Source organism: Onychomys torridus, chromosome 10 (assembly GCF_903995425.1).
Source record: "Onychomys torridus chromosome 10, mOncTor1.1, whole genome shotgun sequence".
NCBI classification, from domain to species: Eukaryota; Metazoa; Chordata; class Mammalia; order Rodentia; family Cricetidae; genus Onychomys; species Onychomys torridus.
In genome coordinates this window covers 23,998,834-24,018,136 of record NC_050452.1, presented here as the reverse complement: position 1 = coordinate 24,018,136, position 19,303 = coordinate 23,998,834, and the positions used below count along the sequence as shown (strand labels likewise).

Genomic DNA, 19,303 nt, shown 5'->3' with positions numbered 1-19,303 from the left:
ATACGCACACAGCTGGAGGTAGTGGTGTACACCTTTAGTCCCAGCACTTGGGAGGCAGAGGCAGGAGGATCTCTGTGAGTTCAAGACCTTGTCTACATAGTGAGTTCTAGGACAGCCAGAGCTACATAGTGAGACCCTGTGTGTGTGTGTGTGTGTGTGTGTGTGTGTGTGTGTGTGTGTGTGTACACCTATAATGTGTTTAAAATGCATGTTTATAGTATGACTATATTATTTAGCATATATTACTTAGGGGACAAGAATAAGTACAGATGAGAACCTATGAATACAAACACTTGGCATTGGAGATCTGACTCTTAAGGGCCCAGAACACAGGGCTTTCTGGGTAATCGGGGCCCAGAGAATCCAAACAAACATCCCTACACCTGGGTGCACAGCAGATCACAGATTTGATTGACACACTCACTGCTTTAGAAGACCACAGGAACTTCTGAGACAATGTGGGGGAAGAGAATTGGTGTCGTGCTCCCACCCCTGGTTAGGAGGGACAGCTGTGGCTTCTGTTTCTGGACTTGCCTTCCCTCTGGAGTGGGTTTAGGGTCTGGCAGTTCAGAGATTCAGTGCTGAATCTCTGTCGGGGGCAGGGCCAGGAAGGGGCAGGGCCGACTCGCAGCATGGATGACGTCACTTCTGCTGATTCTCTTCCACTTGGACAGATTGGTCCAGTGTGGTCAATTTACTAGATAAAGTGGTTTAATTACATCCAGATAGGCAGGGCAGGTGTGCAGCTGGGAGGCCACCTGATGCCCTGATGCTGCTAACATCCACACACAGTTCCTGCACCACCACAGCCCCAAAGCCAGCTGGCTCAGGGACCAGGCCTCCCCAGACTGACTCAGCTGTTAGTGCTCTGGCATTGACTGCTAAGGCCCGGTGCAGCCGGGAAGGGTTGCAGGGGAACAAGCCCTTACCCACAATCATGCCGACCTCGCACTGGCGGTCTTCATAGTAGCAAGAAATCATTGTGGCTACTGTGTCATTTACCATCGCCACCACATCCATCTCAAAGTCCTGCCAAGAGTTCAGAGAAGACGGAAATGGAGCTGAGGAGAGGGCCCTGTATGAAGGAGTAGGGGCCCAGGACAGCCCCTCGGGGCAGGCAAAGGTGTCCTCACCCCTCTCCTCTTGATAGCATCTCGGAGCAGTCCCACGATGTTGTTCCCTTCTGCTCCAGAGGCCTTGAAGCCCTTGGTCCAGTTTAGGAGGATGCCCTGTAGGGGTAGGAAGGCATTATGGCTGCTGTGGCAGGGATCTGCAGCCTTAAACCAACCAGGTCACAGGTCCATGGCACCCCCACCCCTACCTACTTCACATATGAGGAAAATACACACACACACACACACACACACACACACACACACACACACACACTCAGAGAAACCCAGGACCTTGAGAATGCTCTATCTTTAAGTTGTACCATCTAGTGGAAGAATGTTGAGCAGCAAAGCTTAGGGGTATCATTCCCTAGTAGAGGTAGGACAGGCAGGTCCCTGGGAGGACAGTGCTGAATAACATGGGGTGCTATGGAATAATCCTTCTGTACATTGTGAATATGTATTACTTTCATTGATTAATAAAAGCTGACAGGCTGGTAGCCAGCCAGGCAGGGAGTGTAGGTGGGACAGCCAGACACAGAGGACTCTGGGAAGAAGAGGAGCAGAGTCAGAGGAGATGCCAGGCAGCTGGTGAGGAACCAGGATGTGTAGAAAATGAGGTGACAAGCCATGAGCCACATGGCAAAGCATAGGTAAGAAATACGGGTTAATTTAAATGTAAGAGGTAGGTAGTAACAGGCCTGAGCTACCAGCCAAGCGTTTATAATTTCTATTGAGTTTCTGAATCAGTTAGTGAAGTGGCTGCTGGTTATTTGGGAGCAGGTGGTAGGGACAGGAAAATCCCACCTACAATTGGGGTTCCTTTCTTACAGTGAATCCTGCTGCACATGAAGATATCACATGTGGCTTTCTCTGTGGAGCTTGGGGCTTAGAAAACTACTAGAGATATGGGTTTGGCTGCTGCTTTTGCCCCTTGGGACATGACCTGGTTTTATCTCTGCCACAGAGGTTGTATTGATTTGTTTTGATTTTCAACTTGACTTAATGTAGCATCACCTGGGAAAGGAGTCTCAGTAAGGGGCTGTTTAGATTAAGTTGGCCTATGGACAGTTAGTTATCTTGATTACATTAATTGACATGGGAAGACTTGCCCCCTGTGGGGGGCTCCATTCCCTAGGCAGAGGCATGGAAAAAGCAAGCTGAACACAAGCGAGCATGAATTCTTTTCTCTGTATTTATGATTGTAGATGACTCTGTGACTCCCCTGCTACAATACACTATAATCTGGAACTGTGAGCTAAATTAAGCCCTTTCTCCCCAAAGTTACTTTTGTCAGAGTACTTAATCACAGCAACCATAAAGGAAACTAAAGCAGAGATCTTGTGTGTGTGTGTGTGTGTGTGTGTGTGTGTGTGTGTGTGTGTGTGTGTGTGTGGTGTGTATGTCTGATGTAACTTGTGAGCTTGCCAGTGGGGTAGATTCTCAGACCCTTCCCACTTCTGACTCAGCCAGAAGCAGGGAGCTGTCTTTGTGCTTGCTCTGTGGTAAGCTGGGGCCCCAGGCCAGCTCACCTCCCACTGCAGGCAACTTGCTTAATCTGCTTCTTTATCTGTAGTGGGGTGACCATAGCACGTCTCCTGAGAGGCTTTTCCACATAGTAAGAATCAGCTGATGTTATGTCTGTGTGTCAAAGCTTTTCAGACAGGAAGTGACAGGGCCACAGCTGAAGTCCCTCTAAGCTTGGGCTCTTTTACAGCTTGGGTTGGGGAGGCACAACTGAAGGCCGTGGGGGCAGTGTCTGCTTCCATTCACCCCCTCCCGTCTCCTCCGCCTGGCTCACCTTGTCTATGTCTTCGTGCCTTACAGGGAAGGAGAAGGTGAAGCCCAGCGGTAGTTTCTTGTGCTTCATCTGATGTTTGTCCAGGAAGTCAGAGATGCACTCGGAGATGTAGTCAAAGAGCTAGGAGTTGACCCAGAGTGGCATTGGGTCAGGGCTGGGACAGCAGCAGCTCTCTCCCTAGGGTCTGTGTCAAAGTGTTCCTTGGAGGTGTTAAGACGTCTGACCCCAGAGGCTGCAACTGTATGCTGGACCTGTCTGCTGTTTGCTTCTCATTAGGATTCAAGTCTGTGCACCTCCCCAGATGGAGAACCCTGCAGACTGTGGTCCCCAGAGCAATGTGGCACAAGACAGACTGATCCTCTAAGCCCCTCGCTCCCTTGCCCAGTGAGGACTGATTGGCATCAAGCCTGGATGGCTGTCCTGTGAAGCTCTGGGTGGAAACACATTCTTGGCCACGACTATGATTTCCGTCTCTTGTGCTGTTTCCTAGGTATCCTGGCCACCGGACCCCTGCTGAAGGCTGGTCCCAGTCCCTTCCAATGGAGTGGTTCACGTGACTAGGCACTGCTGAGTGCTTTGCAGATGGATGAAGGAGCTGCCTCATAACATACCCGGTCCCAGGCTGAGATGTGCTGAGGGAAGGCTGAGTGGCTATGGGTAACCTCTTGCCTAGCTGCCCCTCTGGTTATGGGTTCTACCTTGTCCCTGGGCATGGCTGGGGGTTCTGGTTTAGGCCGTGACTCCTTCTATTTCTAGGTCCCCAGTCTGAGTCTTCCTCATGCTTAGGGGACCCTGCTGCTTGGGCAGACAATGTGGCTCTCGCCACGCACGCCACTTGGCATATACCTGTTGGCGGGTTAGTGGTGGCCTGTGGGCAAGGTTGGGCTTTGTGAACTGAAGAAGACTGGGCAAGCATGGCTTCTGGCTGCTCTCTCCTAAAGCTTTGCTTTCCCTCTAGGAAGCTGGACAGAAGCTGGGTTCTCCTCTGCTGACCTCTCTTCAGCCCCTTCCTGTTCTGAGATGACTGGAATTGGGACACTTAAAACCTCTGAGCCACCTTCTTGGGTCTCTCTCCGATGCCGAGTGGCCCACCATCACTTCTGTTCTCGGGACCCTCCCATCAGGACCAATTCTCCTGAGATCCTGGGTGACCTTGACCCTTAGCCCTCCTGTTCCAGCCCCTCAAGCCGCTCACCATCTCTGCGGTGCCGGTCATGGCGTCCTCGGGGATGGAGTACATCTGGTGTTTGGTCTTCACGCTCCACTGCCCCGCCTCCCCCTCTCCCACCTTCACCAGCATCACCCTGAAGTTGGTTCCTCCCAGGTCTAAGGAGAGAAAGTCTCCAACTTCTGCAGGCAAAGGGAGAGATGTTCAGCCCCATTGCCTATCTGACAGGGAGAATAGGTAGGGGGACCCCCAGACATTGTGGATGAGGAGAAGCGAGCCTAGACCCTGGGGGTGGGACAACGCTAGAGCTGTGGAAGGGTCAAAGGTGAACTAGGGAAGATCAATGGGAACCTCCTGCCTTAGATAGAGACAGCGGAGCCCAGATAGCTTCACAGAGAGCTAGGGTAACGGACTACACTCTGGATAAGGAGGAGGTTCCCCAAGTAACCTTAGAGACAAAAAAAGAAGCCAGTTCTCCTGAGGCTTGGTAGCTCCAGGCTGGGCCTGAGCACCCCAGGGCTTCAGGCAACTGGACAAAGACCTATCAAGTGACTTGGGGATGCCATCATTTGCCTAGGGAGTCCTGTCTAGGGACAGATGATCCCTGCGGTACCTGAGCCTTCTGGGGTGGAACGCACGTAGGTGGGCAACATCTTTACACTGGCCTCCTCATGGGTCTCCAGCCTCAGGCCACGGTCCATCTCCTTCTGCATCCGCCTCATCACCTTCTTCAGGTCTTCCTCCCGCAGCTGGAACTCTGCCAGGATCTGCTCTACCTGTACAGGGAGGGCATGGGAGCAGCTGTGGTTGCCACCAGGAGCCTCCACACACCAACAGTCTCTCTTTTGTCTTCTGACCTTAGGTGCAGGATGGTCCACACGCCAGACTATTTACCATAGTCTATTTCAAATAGTCCAGGCCCAGCCCCTCAGCAATTAGCCTGGGTGCTCTGCGGGGAGTGAACAGCAGGGAGCTGGGTAGCCTTTGCTCTTAGCAGGATTTTTGCAGCACAATGCCTTGAAATGCCTCCCATTGCCCCTAAATTCTGGATGATGTGGTGAATATATTGTGCACCCTAATAAATTTGCCTGAAGATCAGAGAACAGAACAAGTCACTAGATTAAACATAGAGGCCAGGAAGTGGTGGCACACACCTTTAATCTTAGCATTCGGGAGGCAGAGGTCAGTCTGGATCTCTGTGAGTTCAAAACCACTCGGGACTACATGAGATTGACTCAATCTAGGAGAGAAACAGAGCCAGGCAGAGGTGGCACACAGTACTTCAATCACAGTACTTGGGAGTCACAAGCCTTTAACCCCAGCACTAGGAAAGTTGAGACAGGAAATGATGTGGTGGGTGGAGAAGGGTCTATAAGACATGAGGAGACAGGAACTAAAGTCTTTCTGCTGAGGAAAGCTGATCAGGCTGAGGAGTCCCAGAGGTAAGAGGTGTCTCTGATCTTCAGGCAAATTTATTAGGGTGCACAATATATCACCACAGGATGAGGGGAGGAAAATGCTCTAAATGGGACTTCGGTGAGGTGGGACTGGAGCTGGCATTACTGTGTAAAGAGCCAGTTTTTTTTTCTACTGTAGAACTTTATGGAATGAATGAGCCAGTATGCATAGGGTAGCCAAAACTAGAGTAGCTGGAGTGATCCCTAGTACCAAACAGGGGTCTGGCTAGCAAAGCATGGCCATCCACAGTGTGCTGGCTTTAAGCCCAGAGGGAGGACACTCTCAATATTGGTATGGGAGACCTTTGTATAAGACACTCAGAACCAACACTGCCATTCCTGCATGTGGGTGGCCAAGGTGGGGGATTCACCCTCCACATGATGGCATAGGATAGCTGGACCCTGCAGGGTGGGCAGCTGTGTGGCTGTTCACTTTGTAGAGCAGTGTGTGTTCATGCATATGTTAGTACACAGGGTAGTAAGAAGTCATTGCAAAATTTTTTAAAAATAATTTATTTAAATTTATTTTATGTGCATTGGTGTGAAGGTGTCAGATCCCCTGCAACTGGAGTTACATACAGTTGTGAGCTGCCATGTGGGTGCTGGGAATTGAACCCAGGTCCATCTGGAAGAGCAGTCAGTGCCCTTAACCACTGAGCCATCTCTCCAGCCTGCCAAGATATTTGTACCAAAAAGAAAAATGAGGGATCTTCTGATAAAAGTTACAGATCCATTTTTTAAATGAGAATTTTCTCTCTTTGTGTCTTGCACGTAAGCTCAGTGCATTGGAGAAATTTGGACTACAGCAGGGATATCATCTTCCATTACCCAGATTTGCTCAGGGGGCTGGGTGGAACAGTAATCCCTGATAGACTAAGCCGAGCACAGTAATTCTATCTCCTTTGCTTGTCGCTCGGGCATATGACTGAATTCACCAATGGCAGTGAAGGGAAGCCTGATTTTAGCGGGAGAGAGGAATTCAGTGCCTCTTCGTTTGTGAACACAGCTGTGTAAGGATGTGATGGTTGGCATTGCCACAGCCATCTTGTAACCGTACAGAGACAAGAGGGAAAAGACTGTTAGCCTATGGCACACAGCAGAGAAGAGAGGCTGATGTCAGACCTAGCCAACTCTACATGCAGGTTATGGAGCAGTCACTTAGTCCATGGGGAATCTTGGTTCCCTTCAACCAAAAGCATTCCTGAGAGATATAGAGCATTGGTTAATGACCACTTAAGGGGAAGAAAAGCCCCCACATAGAGTTTAAACCCAGGGAAGTTTAAAGGACTGGGTTCAAAGACAAGGGTTTGAACAAAGGCTCTGAGCAGACACCAGCATCAGCTGAGAATGAGGGGAAAGTGTAGCCAGCCACCTCTGCCCCCAGCCCCATAGAGCAGGCCTCTAGAGACATACTCAGCACTCTCTGGAACAATCCACATTGTATCCAGCAACCCAGGATGTTCTCCGAAGCAACAGCCTTGGCTTCCTTTGTCTCTTTCCTAGACTTTAGGATTTACTGAGAATTAGCAGCTGTAAGATGTTCATCTTCTCCCGTGAGGTCCAGCTGTTCAAAGGGACCTAGCAGCAGGTTGGGTGTGATGGCACATGCCTCTAGTCCCAGGACTCAGGAGACAGAGGCAGGAAACCCTGTCACAAAACCAACCAAACCAAATAAAAAACAACCAAAGGGACCCAATTATAAGATACCCATGGTTTTATATCAGAGACAAGTAGGAATGATCTTAACAAAAGTTCAACCTCAGGCCCTGCTGGGCCCCATCCCTGCCTCTCTGTCCAGGTAGCTCCTCTTGGTGACTAGAGGCTGGATTCCAGGTTGAGTTAGGGCTAGGGTTGGTTAGGGTTAGGGTTAGGGTTGGTTAGGGTTAGAGTTAGGGTTGGTTAGGGTTAGGATTATCGTTAGGGTTATGGTTAGGGTTAGTTAGGGTTAGGGTTAGGGTTGGCTAGGGTTGGTTAGGGTTAGGGTTATGTTTTGTTAGGGTTAGGATTATCGTTAGGGTTAGGGTTTGTTAGGGTTAGGGTTAGTGTTTTTTAGTGTTGGTTAGGGTTAGGATTATCGTTAGGGTTATGGTTCTGGTTGGTTAGGGTTAAGGTTAGGGTTGGTTAGGGTTAGGATTATTGTTAGGGTTAGTTTTAATGTTAGGGTTGCCTTCAGTTCTAGACTCTTTACTAAATGAGGCAATACTTCAGGCTTGGGTCTCTGAAGAGGCTGAGTGACAAAGACTCTGCCCAAGGTGACTGGTTAGTGTCTGGCTGGACTATATTTTTGAGGAGGTCCACAAGTGGTTCATGCTTTATGGAGTTAATAAGAACTTGTCCCGAGCTCAGAGTGTCCCTTTGAGAATGTGACATAAGTTTACTGCTGTTTCTTTCTCTCAGGAGTGGGGGATTTTTTATTCAATCTCTCTGTCTCACTACCTTCCTATAAATGTTGGGAAAGCCAAGTTACTGGATGGTACCCAGTCTCTGTAGCTCCTAAGCCAGAGTGTGTGTTCCGAGGATCTGACACCAATGAAACCACAGTGATGCCATTTTTCAAGAGGACCAATACTGTCTCTATCAAAACTTAATTTTGACTTTCTACTTGAGGACACAGAGCATGTAAATACTTCATAAGAACTACACCAGAACCTCTTCTCTGAAAGAAGACTCCCACACCCCCTCCCCCAACACATCCTAATACTCCCTATTCACCAGCAAGGCCATGATAAATAACCCAAGACACCTACCCTCCCATGCCACACTCTGCATCCTTTCTGGAGAAGGACATAGAGCTTTCTGGCATTGATGCAGTGAGATGGAACCTTCTGCAGATTCCAGCCCCATTCTCATAAACAGAATGGCATCTGGCCTGTGCATCTGCCAACATTTAAAAATCTATTTAAAATCGAGATCCTTTTTACAGGAAGTTGAGACTGCCAACAAACTGGGTCTGCATTCTCACTGAGGCTATAGGGAAGTGGGGAGCCTGCCCCCCAGTGGTAGAAGTGGTTTAAGTCCTCTGACCACAGAGCCCTCAGTCTGAGCTTTGGTCAAACCAGGCACAAGGCAGTACTTACTTCTCATTCTCATCCAGACCACTGGGGCTAGAACATTCTCACACACCCCTATATCTCTTCCCTAAGCCTAGTGGTGCAGGTTGGAGGGTGGGTTCTGGAAAGTGCTTAAGCTGAAGCTGCTAAGGGTCTCTGCTTTTGCTGTGGAGAGTGTCTTCCAAAGGTGAGTCCCATCCCTGGAAACGGAAGCCCCTTCCTCAGATGGATACCCACTTCCAGCACCAGGTCAGTGTACTACCCAGGGGGAGTCTGACCAGGAGTGGCTTCACAATTCTTTAGGCTGTGGGTAGAGGAGGGGAAAATGGGCATCATGTCTTGATGAAGTCTACCTAGCGGTCCCCATGGATTGTACACAGGAGCAAGAGCTATAGGCCAGGCCCCCCCTGGCCATCCCTGGGTCTCCCCCACATTCCTGAATCATTCCAAGACACTCCTAGGACACCGAATACACACTGTCCAAACCCTCCCCACAAGCCCACAGAGCTAGGAGTGAAGAGGCAGGTGGTAAGCAGATGCCCAGTCTCGGAGCCTACACCCACCCATTGGGCTGCTTCCCACATGATTTGGGGACCTGGTTTTGGCTGGTGTCCAGTGAGACAGTCTAATGTGTATGTCTTTAGAAGGGTCTCATGTTGCAGGGAGACTCTGTTAGCTCACTAGCTTCTCTTGTGGGCCTTGTCTGAGAAGTCACAGGACACATAACCAAGGTTCAAGGTCACAAGCGAACATAGGGCTTTTCTTGTGGGAAGATTCCCCTCCTCCTGATCCCCTGGAGAGCACTAGAAGGCCTCCTTAGCAGATGCCAGCTATGGGCAGTGTGCTGTGTGGTGGGTGGGATATTAGAGAGGGGCTGAGAGCATGTTTACCGTCTGTCTGTCCGGGAACATCTGTCCCAAGTACAGCAGCCATGGGAGGCCAGTGCTCATAGGGAGCCATGGAAAAGAGTTACATGGCGCCGGAGCCTGTTCGGGTGGTGAGAGGAGGCAGGTATCAGGGTGGGTGGAGACGGTGCTGCTGATAGTCCCTGGAAAGTGGGCAAGCTGCATAGAGGGCGGAAGGGAGTGACCCACACCACTGTGCGAAGCCTAGAGACTCCTGGCTACAGAGTGGGGGCTTTGGGGGACAGGGTGGAAATGGGGGCATTAGGCTGTCTCCACACTCAGGGTACAGTGACAGTAAGCACAGGACAAGAGGTGGCAAGGTCTAGAGAACATATACATCTGCCCACAGCTTGAGGCCCAGGGGTTTTAGGTAGAGACACATCGGGAGGATCACATGGGCTAGCCTGAGCAGCTGGAGCAGGGCTCCATTGGAATTGAGCACTCTGGGAAACTGAGCCAGTCACCTGCCTACACACATTTGTCTCAAGTGTTTATGGCTGGCTGTGTGAGGACAGAGTTCAGGGAAACAGTGGAGATTCACACTTGAAAGCCCTCACTGTGGGGATTTCTTAAGGCCACAAGTGTGGATGAGGTCACAGATCAGAGAGTGGGAGGAAGGGAGCTGGCAGGGCCAGACGCCCTGAGCAGACTTGGAGAATCCACCTTAGAGTGCAGTAAAAGTAAGTCACCATCGCTGGGCAGTAGTGGTACACACCTTTAATCCCAACACTCGGGAGGCAGCGACGGGCAAATCTCTGTGAGTTCAAGGCCAGCCTGCTCCACAGAGCTACTTCCAAGAACGCCAGGGCAACACAGAGAAACTCTGTCTCGAAAACCATAATAGTAATAATACACCATCAAGTGTTGTGTTTATCAGATGAAGAGGTCTCCTTCTTAGCACTGGGAGAGGGGGCCCCATGGAACTGTGGACCTCAGAGAATCTGGACAAGGGCTAGAGAAGCCTGTGAATAAAAGCTACAGCACCCAAGGTCCAGAGATAGTCTCAGCGCCCCCATGTCCAGCCTCAGCCTGGCCTCTCTTTCCCCAGACCCTGTGGTGGCTATATACACAGGAATGAATGACTGGCTATATACACAGGAATGAATGACTGGCTATATACACAGGAATGAATGACCTAGGTCAGCCGTCCACGTACTCCAGAGGAACAGAGCCCCACAGTCTCGCAAGTACAGCCGTGAAGTATCCCTGCAAGCTAAGCAACACCTGGAAAAGCCCCCAGTCTAGGCACCGCTGTCCCAGGAGCAAACCCCTGTGGACTCCTCAAGAGATGGACAATAGTGGCATCGGCGAGGAGGGTATGGAGGGAAGAAGGGCCACATCCAGGTCTCTTACAGATCTGCATCTGCCCTTCCAATGGCCTGTCAATCCCTCTCCCCAACCTGAGGGTGCTAGCCTCAGAGTTCCCCTCTCGATTCCAGGCCTCTGGCCTGTGAGTGGCCCTTACCAGAGTCAACTGGGCTCCACTCCTGGTGGTATCCATCGCCATCTCTCTGAGAGGACAAGCAGGAGGTAGCTGGGGAAGTAGAGGTGTTCCTGCCTCCTGTGGCCACCTGCTGCAGGTGAGGGCTGGCTGGCTGGCTGAGTGTTGCAAGAGACAGGCAGCCAAGGGCTTCTGCACTAATGGGCCGGATGAGCGGCTGCTGAAATACTCTGCCTACTTCCACAAGATCAAGGTCAGGCCAGGCCAAAGGACCATATGGGGTCAGGTTTAACAAAGGCCACAAGGATGGGGCTACGAGGCAGGCTTCTCTGCTCTTTGAACGCCGCTTGGTATTGCTGTTGAGAGGTTGACGAGGTGGCTGGAGCCAGCCCATCCACACCCCACCTCTCAGACTCGTTAAGGAAGTCGGTAATGGGTGCCTTGAAGGGCTGAAGGGAAGCAGGTATGTGTATGATGAGGAACTGTGTGTGCCAGTGATGCTTCCAACTTGCTCTAGGAGCAGTGGGGATCCCCATGGGTTTCCATCTACGGAGGGTTGGCTATGCATGTTACACAGTCTGGGACTCCATCGTGGAACTTGGGTGGGAAGGGGAAGCTGGGCAAAGGAAGGGATTCAGGTTTCTGTGAAAAGGATAGAGCTTGGCCATGGGGTCTGGAATGGGGGTTAGGATGGGAGGGGAGGGAGAGGGAGGGGCCCCTGTGCAATACAAGACATGTCGGGGCACCCTGACATGTCTCCCAAGTAAAACAATACATGCTTCACTCAGAGTTTTTTTTTTACTGGTGTAGACCCTTCGTAAACTTCCTTGAACCCAAACAGCAAGAAACAGAATGGAGGAGGCCATTAGGTTTGTGACAGCCATGCTCAGGACACAGGCTCGCTTTGAGTTCCTCCATGAGGCTCAGACACCCCTTGTCCTTCTCTTGGGCTTGGCCTAGAGTGACCCCAACATACTCTGCACTTTCTGGCATCTCCAAGCCCTGCTAAAATTAGCCACCATTGGCAAGTAGGTCAGGGTACAGAGGGTGCCTTGTCAGAATGCCAGGTTCTCCCACGACTGGCCAGGATGGTAACCCCTTGACACGATTGATCCCTTTCCCAAAATAGAGCAAAGCTGTCCTCACCAGACCTCATGTGACAAGTCACTGACCCCCAACCCCTGGCTCTGAGCCCCTTTTGCTATGGGGAGAGAATGCTCATGCCTGAATTTGGGGTGCCAGGCCAAGGAGCAGCTGCCGGGGGTTCTTGCTCCCATCTCCTGAGGCAAGCCACAGCACAGATGAGGAGGAGGCAAGTCCTCAAGCTCTGGCCTCTGGGAAGTGGGAGGCGGGGTGTGGACCAAGGCAAAGCCAGAGACAAACCAACCCACTTTCAGTCTTGTCTAGACTGCTTGTACAGGAGCAAGAAGCGACCTTTCAGAACCCATTCCAAGGGATGATCTCTTTCCATTCACTGGTACCTTTGAAGGAAGAATGGGACCTAGCTGGCTAAGCACACAGTGCCAGGTTCTAGCAACTCACACCTACCCTCCTGTGAATCCATTTTGTCCCTGAGCCCCGTGCAAAGCAAGGGTAGCGTAACACAGTGCACTTCTTCCCACATTCAAGAGCTGTCACTGGATGGCCTGTCCAGAGACGAGGGATCCAGACAGAAGGGACAAGATCTCATGATGGATGCATAGGACATAAGAAGCTGCCCAAACCCCTTGTCTGCTTAGGATTTGGAGAAAACAATAGAGCTTTGCAACCATGACTTAGGACGTCTCTCCAGCTTCATCTTCTTCTGATAGAGTGAGAGAAGTGAGCAGACAGAATGAGTCATTTTCTATGGCCTAGTTGGTAATATGCCTCCTTTTTTCTCATGTGAGTGTGTGTGTGTATGTGTGTGTGTGTGTGTACCTGCATGTACCTATGCACTGCCATGTAGAAGAGGTCAGAGGAGGGCATTGGGTATCTTTTCTAATACTTCTCATCTTTTTTTTAAAAGATTTATTTATTTATTATGTATACAATGTCCTGTTTGCATGTATCCCTGCAGGCCGGAAGAGGGAGCTAGATCTCATTACAGATGGTTGTGAGCCACCATATGGGTGCTGGGAATTGAACTCAGGACCTCTGGAAGAACAGCCAGTGTTCTTAACCTCTGAGCCATCTCTCCAGCCCTCGTCTTATTTTTTTGAGACAGGGTCTCACACTGAACAGGAGGCTCATGCTTTTGGCTAAGCTGGCTGGCTAGTGAGCTCCTGGAATCTGCCTGGCTCTGCCCTCCAAATTCTGGTGTTTCAGTAACATACGCTCACACTTGGCTTTTATGTGGGTACTGAGGATTCAAACTGAGGTTCTCTTACCTGTACAGCAAGTGATCCTACCCACTGAGCCATCCCCTTCCCCACCCCTGTGCCTTCTTGTTCAAGAAGCCAGTTCATAGGCATGGCTGGATTTTCTTTTTCAGTTACTTCAAGGTAATGGCAGACAAGTGTAGTAACTGATATTTGAACTTATTCATTCTAATACCCAGAAATGGGCCACAGCACTGTTAAGTACCTACACACAGTCATAACAGGTCATGCTGAAAGCAGATGAGATAGTCTGCAGGTGAGGTATTTGCCATGGAAGCCTGATGGTACGAGTTTGGTTTCTGGAACCCACGTAAAGATGAAGGAGCTGGGGAGATGGCTTAGCAGTTAAGAGTACTGGGTGCTTTTCCAAAAGATCCAGGTTAATTCCTAGCATCCATGTGGTAACTCACGACCTCTGTTACTCTAGTTCCTTCTTCTGGCCTCTCTGGGCAACCAGGCACACACATGGTGCATAGACATACATGCAAGCAAAGCATCCATAAGTATAAAATAATTAAGAAAAAAAGATGGAGAGAACCAACTCCACGGAGATGTTGTCTGACCTCCACAAGTGCGCCGAGGCACGTGTGGCTCCCACCCACATACACACACATAATAATAAGTTAAAATGTTTAAAATAAAAATATTTTTGAGCCAGGCGGTGGTGGCTCATGCCTGTAATCCCAGCACTCGGGAGGCAGAGCCAGGTGGATCTCTGTGAGTTCAAGGTCAGCCTGGGCTACCAAGTGAGTCCCAGGAAAGGTGCAAAGCTACACAGAGAAACCCTGTCTCAAAAAACCAAAAAAAAAAAAAAAAAAATTCCTTTTTGAAAAAAGTAAGATTGATCTATTTTTTTTTTCAAAATTAGTGTATATATGGGTGTTTTGCCTGCATCCATATTGGTGTGCTGTGTGTGTACAGTATTAGAGGGCCAGAAGAGGTCACTGGATCTCCTGAGGTTGGAGTTAAGGTGGTTGTGAGCTGCCGTGTGAGTATTAGGAATGGAAGCTAGAACAGCCAGTGAGTGCTCCTAACTGCCGAGCCAACTCTCCCGCTCTCGGGTTGGTCCTTCACTCTTAGCATATGTAGAGACCTGCCTGCCTCTGCCTCCTGAGGCCTGAGATTAAAGCAGTGCACCACCACTGTCCAGCTCTGAAGTTGCTTCTTGGGAGGTATTGTCACAGCAAAAAGTAACAATACAGCATGCAAAGACACCAGTGACATTCTGTTGAAAGGGATTGGCAGCCGCCTTCCTGTAGTTCTCCATTGGACACTGTCTCTGTTATACAGTTTAAATATATCCCCTGTGCTGTATTTAGGTCTAGCCTGGGTAATTGATAGGGTCTTGCAGAAATGATGGTGGCTAGGCCATAAGATACTGTGGCTCCTGTCTTTTTCTCTCTCAATCTGTTCCCTCTGAGGAAAGTCTTCGGTGGGAGCATTGTGTGGGAAGCTGAGTGTCCCCATGACACCGGGAAAAGTAAGTGAAGAAACTGCTAATCTGCCATATTGGAAACAGATCTACCAGCCACAGTCAAGCTTCCTGATGCTGCTGCCCAGACACTCGTTGACTAAAACCCCAAGAGAGAACAGAAAGCAGACTGCTTGCTGGACCCACAGAGACCGTGTAGGACAGTAAGGTCAGCTTGTCTTGAAAGTGGTTTTTAAATACAGCAGCATCTTTCTTTCTTCCTTCCTTCCTTCCTTCCTTCCTTCCTTCCTTCCTTCCTTCCTTCCTTCCTTTCTCTCTCTCTCTCTCTCTCTCTCTCTCTCTCTCTCTCTCTCTTTCTCTCTCTCTCTCTCTCTCTTCAAGACAGGGTTTCTCTGTGTAGTTTTGGAGCCTGTCCTAGATCTCACTCTGTAGCCCAGGCTGGCCTCGAACTCACAGAGATCTACCTGGCTCTGCCTCCCAAGTGCTGGGATTAAAGGCGTGCACCAACACTACCTGGCCAGCACATTTCTAATATGGGACAAATGGTTGTTCCTTTTGTTACTGTTTGTTAATGACATGTATTGATATGTGTGGATGATGTTGATGATATTCACATGGGAAGAAATACAACAAATGGGCCACCATAATGGTATAAATATGAATAGTTTTATTTTTATTTCATTTTGCCTGCATGTGTGTCTGTGTGAGGGTGTTGGATCCTCTGAAACTGGAGTTACAGACAGTCATAAGCTGCTATGTGGGTGCCGGGAATTGAACCTGGGTCCTCTGGAAGAGCAACCAGTGCTCTTAACCACTGAGCCATCTCTCCAGCCTGAGTAGTTTTATATATATCTGTACTTTCTACAGTTGCTGTGATGAATATTTATACATGGAATATTATTTTTACTTTTAAAAAGATTTATTTATTCTTATTTTATATATATGGAAGTTCTGCGTACATGTATGTCTGTGTACCACATACATGCCCATTGCCCACAGAGGCCAGAAGAAGGTATCTTATCCCCTTGGAACTAGAGTTATTAATGGTTATGAGCCATCACTGGAATCAAATTTGGGTCTTTACAAGTACCCTTAACTGATAGTCATCTATTATTATAATTATATTTTGAGACAGTGTCTTGCTATGTAGTTCTGGCTGGCCTGCAACTTGCTACTAGACCAGGCTGGCCTCAAACTCACAGAAATCCACCTGCCTCTGCCTCCCAAGTGCCAGGATTAAAGGTAGGAGCCACTACATATGGCTGGCATATTATTATTATTATTATTGTTATTATCATCATCATCATTATTTTGATTTTATGAGACAGGGTTTCTCTGTATAACAGTCCTAGCTTTCCTGAAACTTGCTTTGTAGACCAGGCTGGCCTCAAACTCACAGAGATCCACTTGCCTCTGCCTCCCGAGTGCTGGGATTAAAGGCATGTGCCACCACCGCCTGGCAGCTGGTGTGTTGTTTCTAAATTAGGTTTAAAAGTAGAACAGAATGGAAAGACCACACTTAACTATTTTTTTGTACAAAGGCTCCAAGGCCCAGATTCACAGTTAAATTGGCCAAATTTCCAGGCCCCTTAGCCAGAGGGAAATAAAGTGGATGCCAGGGAGCCCACAACACCAGCCCATCCCCCAGCTGACCTGTTCTCTGGCTGCTCTCAGTACCAGCCAGGCGCCAGGTACAGGCCGACTGATGCAATGGGGTATGGAGGCCAGTGAGTGTCGCAAGTGTTTGCTTACTACAGACATTGGCTGAGCCTTGGTGTAAAGGGGCAGGCCACCCGCCTGGTGAGTGGGAGGGGTCAGGCAGTGGGGAGTGGTTTGTGACTAGGATGCTGGGATGGAGAACCAGAGGCAGGTAGACCAAGAGCCATCAGAGCACACCCTGACAAACGCCACAGCTAATCTGAGATCAGCGACTACATCTTTTTTTTTTTTTTTTTTTTTTTTTGGTTTTTCGAGACAGGGTTTCTCTGTGTAGTTTTGTGCCTTTCCTGGAACTCCCTCTGTAGTCCAGGCTGGCCTCGAACTCACAGAGATCCACCTGCCTCTGCCTCCCGAGTGCTGGGATTAAAGGTGTGCGCCACCACCGCCTGGCTAAGTGACTCCATCTTGTAGGATGCAATGGCAGAGTTTGACACAGGTTACAGCTTGTGTGCCTTGTGGAGACTGAGGTCTGTGAGAGTGAAGGGTTTACAAGGATGCCACAGCTAGAAAGCACTCAGTGGGAGTCATACCCCGGCCATTCTGATTCCAAGATTGTTCAGATTGAGCCTCTTGCTCCTCCTCCTCCTTTGAGACAGGGTCTTATATACCCATTATGTCCTCAAACTCATGATCCTCCTGCCGCCACCTCCCAGGTGCTGGGATGACAGATGTTCAAGGCTTCCTTCTTCCTGACTAGATGTGGAGGGAGCATTCTAGGTCCAAGTACACACGGCCTGGAAACAACCTCAGAGCAGCTTCCATGGGAAACAGATGCGGAGGCTTCAGCTTTAGGGGGCAAATGAGGGAATGTGGTAGCCAGTCTGCTTGTCTCTGACGGCAGGAGGGGCTGGAGGGCTGGGGAAGCTGTCAAGGGCAACATTTAGAAGCCAGCACCACAGGACGTGTGGTGGGGACAGGGCAGAGTGCGGGGCGTGGGGTGGGGACAGGACAGAGTGCCAGGGGTGGAGACAGGACAGAGTGTGGGGCATAGGATGGAGACCGGGCAGAGTGCAGGGCATGGGGTGGAGACCGGGCAGAGTGCGGGGTGGGGGCGGGCACCGGCAGAGTGCGGAGCCTGGGGTGGAGACCAGGCAGAGTGCGGGTAAGGAACGGAGTCGTTTCTGTCTGATGCCAAGCTCATGTACTCTGCTGCTGTCACTTTCCTTCACTGATATCAGAGCCCAGCCTCCCCAGGCTTCGGACTGTAGACCGAGGCTCTCCAGGAGTCATCTTTGCCTTCATCCACAGTCCAGGACGCCTGAGGCATCTAGACTCATGACTTGTAGTGACCAGATTCTCCTCCTCTCCAGTGTGACCATGGTCGTTGTCAGACTACCCAGACCATATGGTGTAAGCCACTCTAATAAACCTCCTTTGACACATACTAATTCTATTAGTTATGGGCCTTGAGAGAAGGCAAACTAATATGGTATGTGAGGAAATAGGAATCATAGTGAAAAATAATAATTCAGAAGAAACTATTGGACAGGGAGCTCAGACACCAGACAGTCAACTGTCTTAGACATGCTTAGTGGATGGAGATTTAGGGGAAATCAGGAGAGACCTATATGAACAGATAAAGATAATAATAAAGCACTGAAGTTATTAAAAAAGAACTCAATAGAAATTTTGGAGCTTAAAAGTATTACTTGGCTGGGCATCAGTGGTTCACCCCTTTAATTCCAGAACTCGGGAGGCAAAGCCAGGCATATCTCTGCAAGTTCAAGGCCAGCCTGGTCTACAGAGTGAGTTCCAGGACAGGCAACAAAAGTACACCGAGAAACCTTGTCTCAAAAACAAAAACAAAAACAAAAAAACAACAACAACAACAAAAAAAAAACCCCAAAGTTATAATAACTGATGTGGAAACATCACTGAAGGGCTCAATGGCAGATTTTTAAAGTTATTTATTTTTATTTTATGTATAGGGGTGTTTTAATAGCATGTATGTCTGTGCATCACATGCATGCCTGGTGCCATTATAGATCAGAAAGAGGGTGCTGGATCTCCTGGGACCGGGTTTACAGACAACCTTGTAAGCCACCGTGGGTGCTGGGACTTGGTCCTCTAGAAGAACAGCCAGTCCTCTTAACCACTGGGCCATCTCTCCAGACCTCAGCCAAAGATTTTAATGGCAAAAAGATAGAATCAGTGAAGTTGAAAATAAGGCAATTGGAAATATTCAGTCTGCAGACCAGAAAAAGAGAAGATTGAGGAGATGAACAAGCCCGAGGGCCGAGGAGACCTATCAAACATGTCGTCATAAAGATAATGGCTTACAGAAGAAGAGGGATGACGAGGGCCAGGGGAAGGGTGGAAGAAATGATGGTGAAGCAGTTTTCCAAGTCTGATGAAAAATGCAAATACTCAGACAAACAGAAGCGACCCCAAGCGATCCAGGTTGAGACAGATTATAGCCACAGTGTCAAAAGACAAAGGGACTCCTGAAACCCTCAAGAGAGGAGCAAGGCATGGCACACGGGGACCCGCAGGGAGACTGAAAAGCTGCCTCTCTTTAGAAGCCATGCAGGCCCGACAGCAGCAATGGCATCCTTAAAACCCAGGAAGAAAACACTGTCATCGAGAGCTCTGTGGCCTTCAAAACTGGTCTCCATGGGCTGGAGAGATAGCTCAGAGGTTAAGAGCACTGACTGCTCTTCCAGAGGTCCTGAGTTCAATTCCCAGCAAGTTCAACACCCATATGGTGGCTCACAACCATCTCTAATGAGATCTGGTGCCCTCTTCTGGTCATACATGCTGTATACATACTAAATAAATAAATCTTTAAAAACAAAAACAAAAACAAAACTGGTCTCCAGCAGACAGGAGGTACAAGACATTTCTGACGAACAAAACAG

At 49.4% G+C, this 19,303-nt stretch overlaps 1 protein-coding gene across 1 annotated transcript in view; it reads right to left on the bottom strand.

Moving 5' to 3' along the window:
* The window catches only part of Gck (glucokinase), a 40,366-nt gene that overhangs the window by 4,808 nt on the left and 16,255 nt on the right, over nt 1-19,303 (bottom strand). Inside the window, exons 2-6 of the mRNA XM_036201141.1 lie at nt 4,695-4,857; nt 4,109-4,263; nt 2,914-3,033; nt 1,134-1,229; nt 930-1,029 (exon numbers count right to left, since the gene is read on the bottom strand). Coding sequence (XP_036057034.1) covers nt 930-1,029; nt 1,134-1,229; nt 2,914-3,033; nt 4,109-4,263; nt 4,695-4,857 — 634 coding nt within the window. The remainder of the gene's footprint in view (nt 1-929; nt 1,030-1,133; nt 1,230-2,913; nt 3,034-4,108; nt 4,264-4,694; nt 4,858-19,303) is intronic.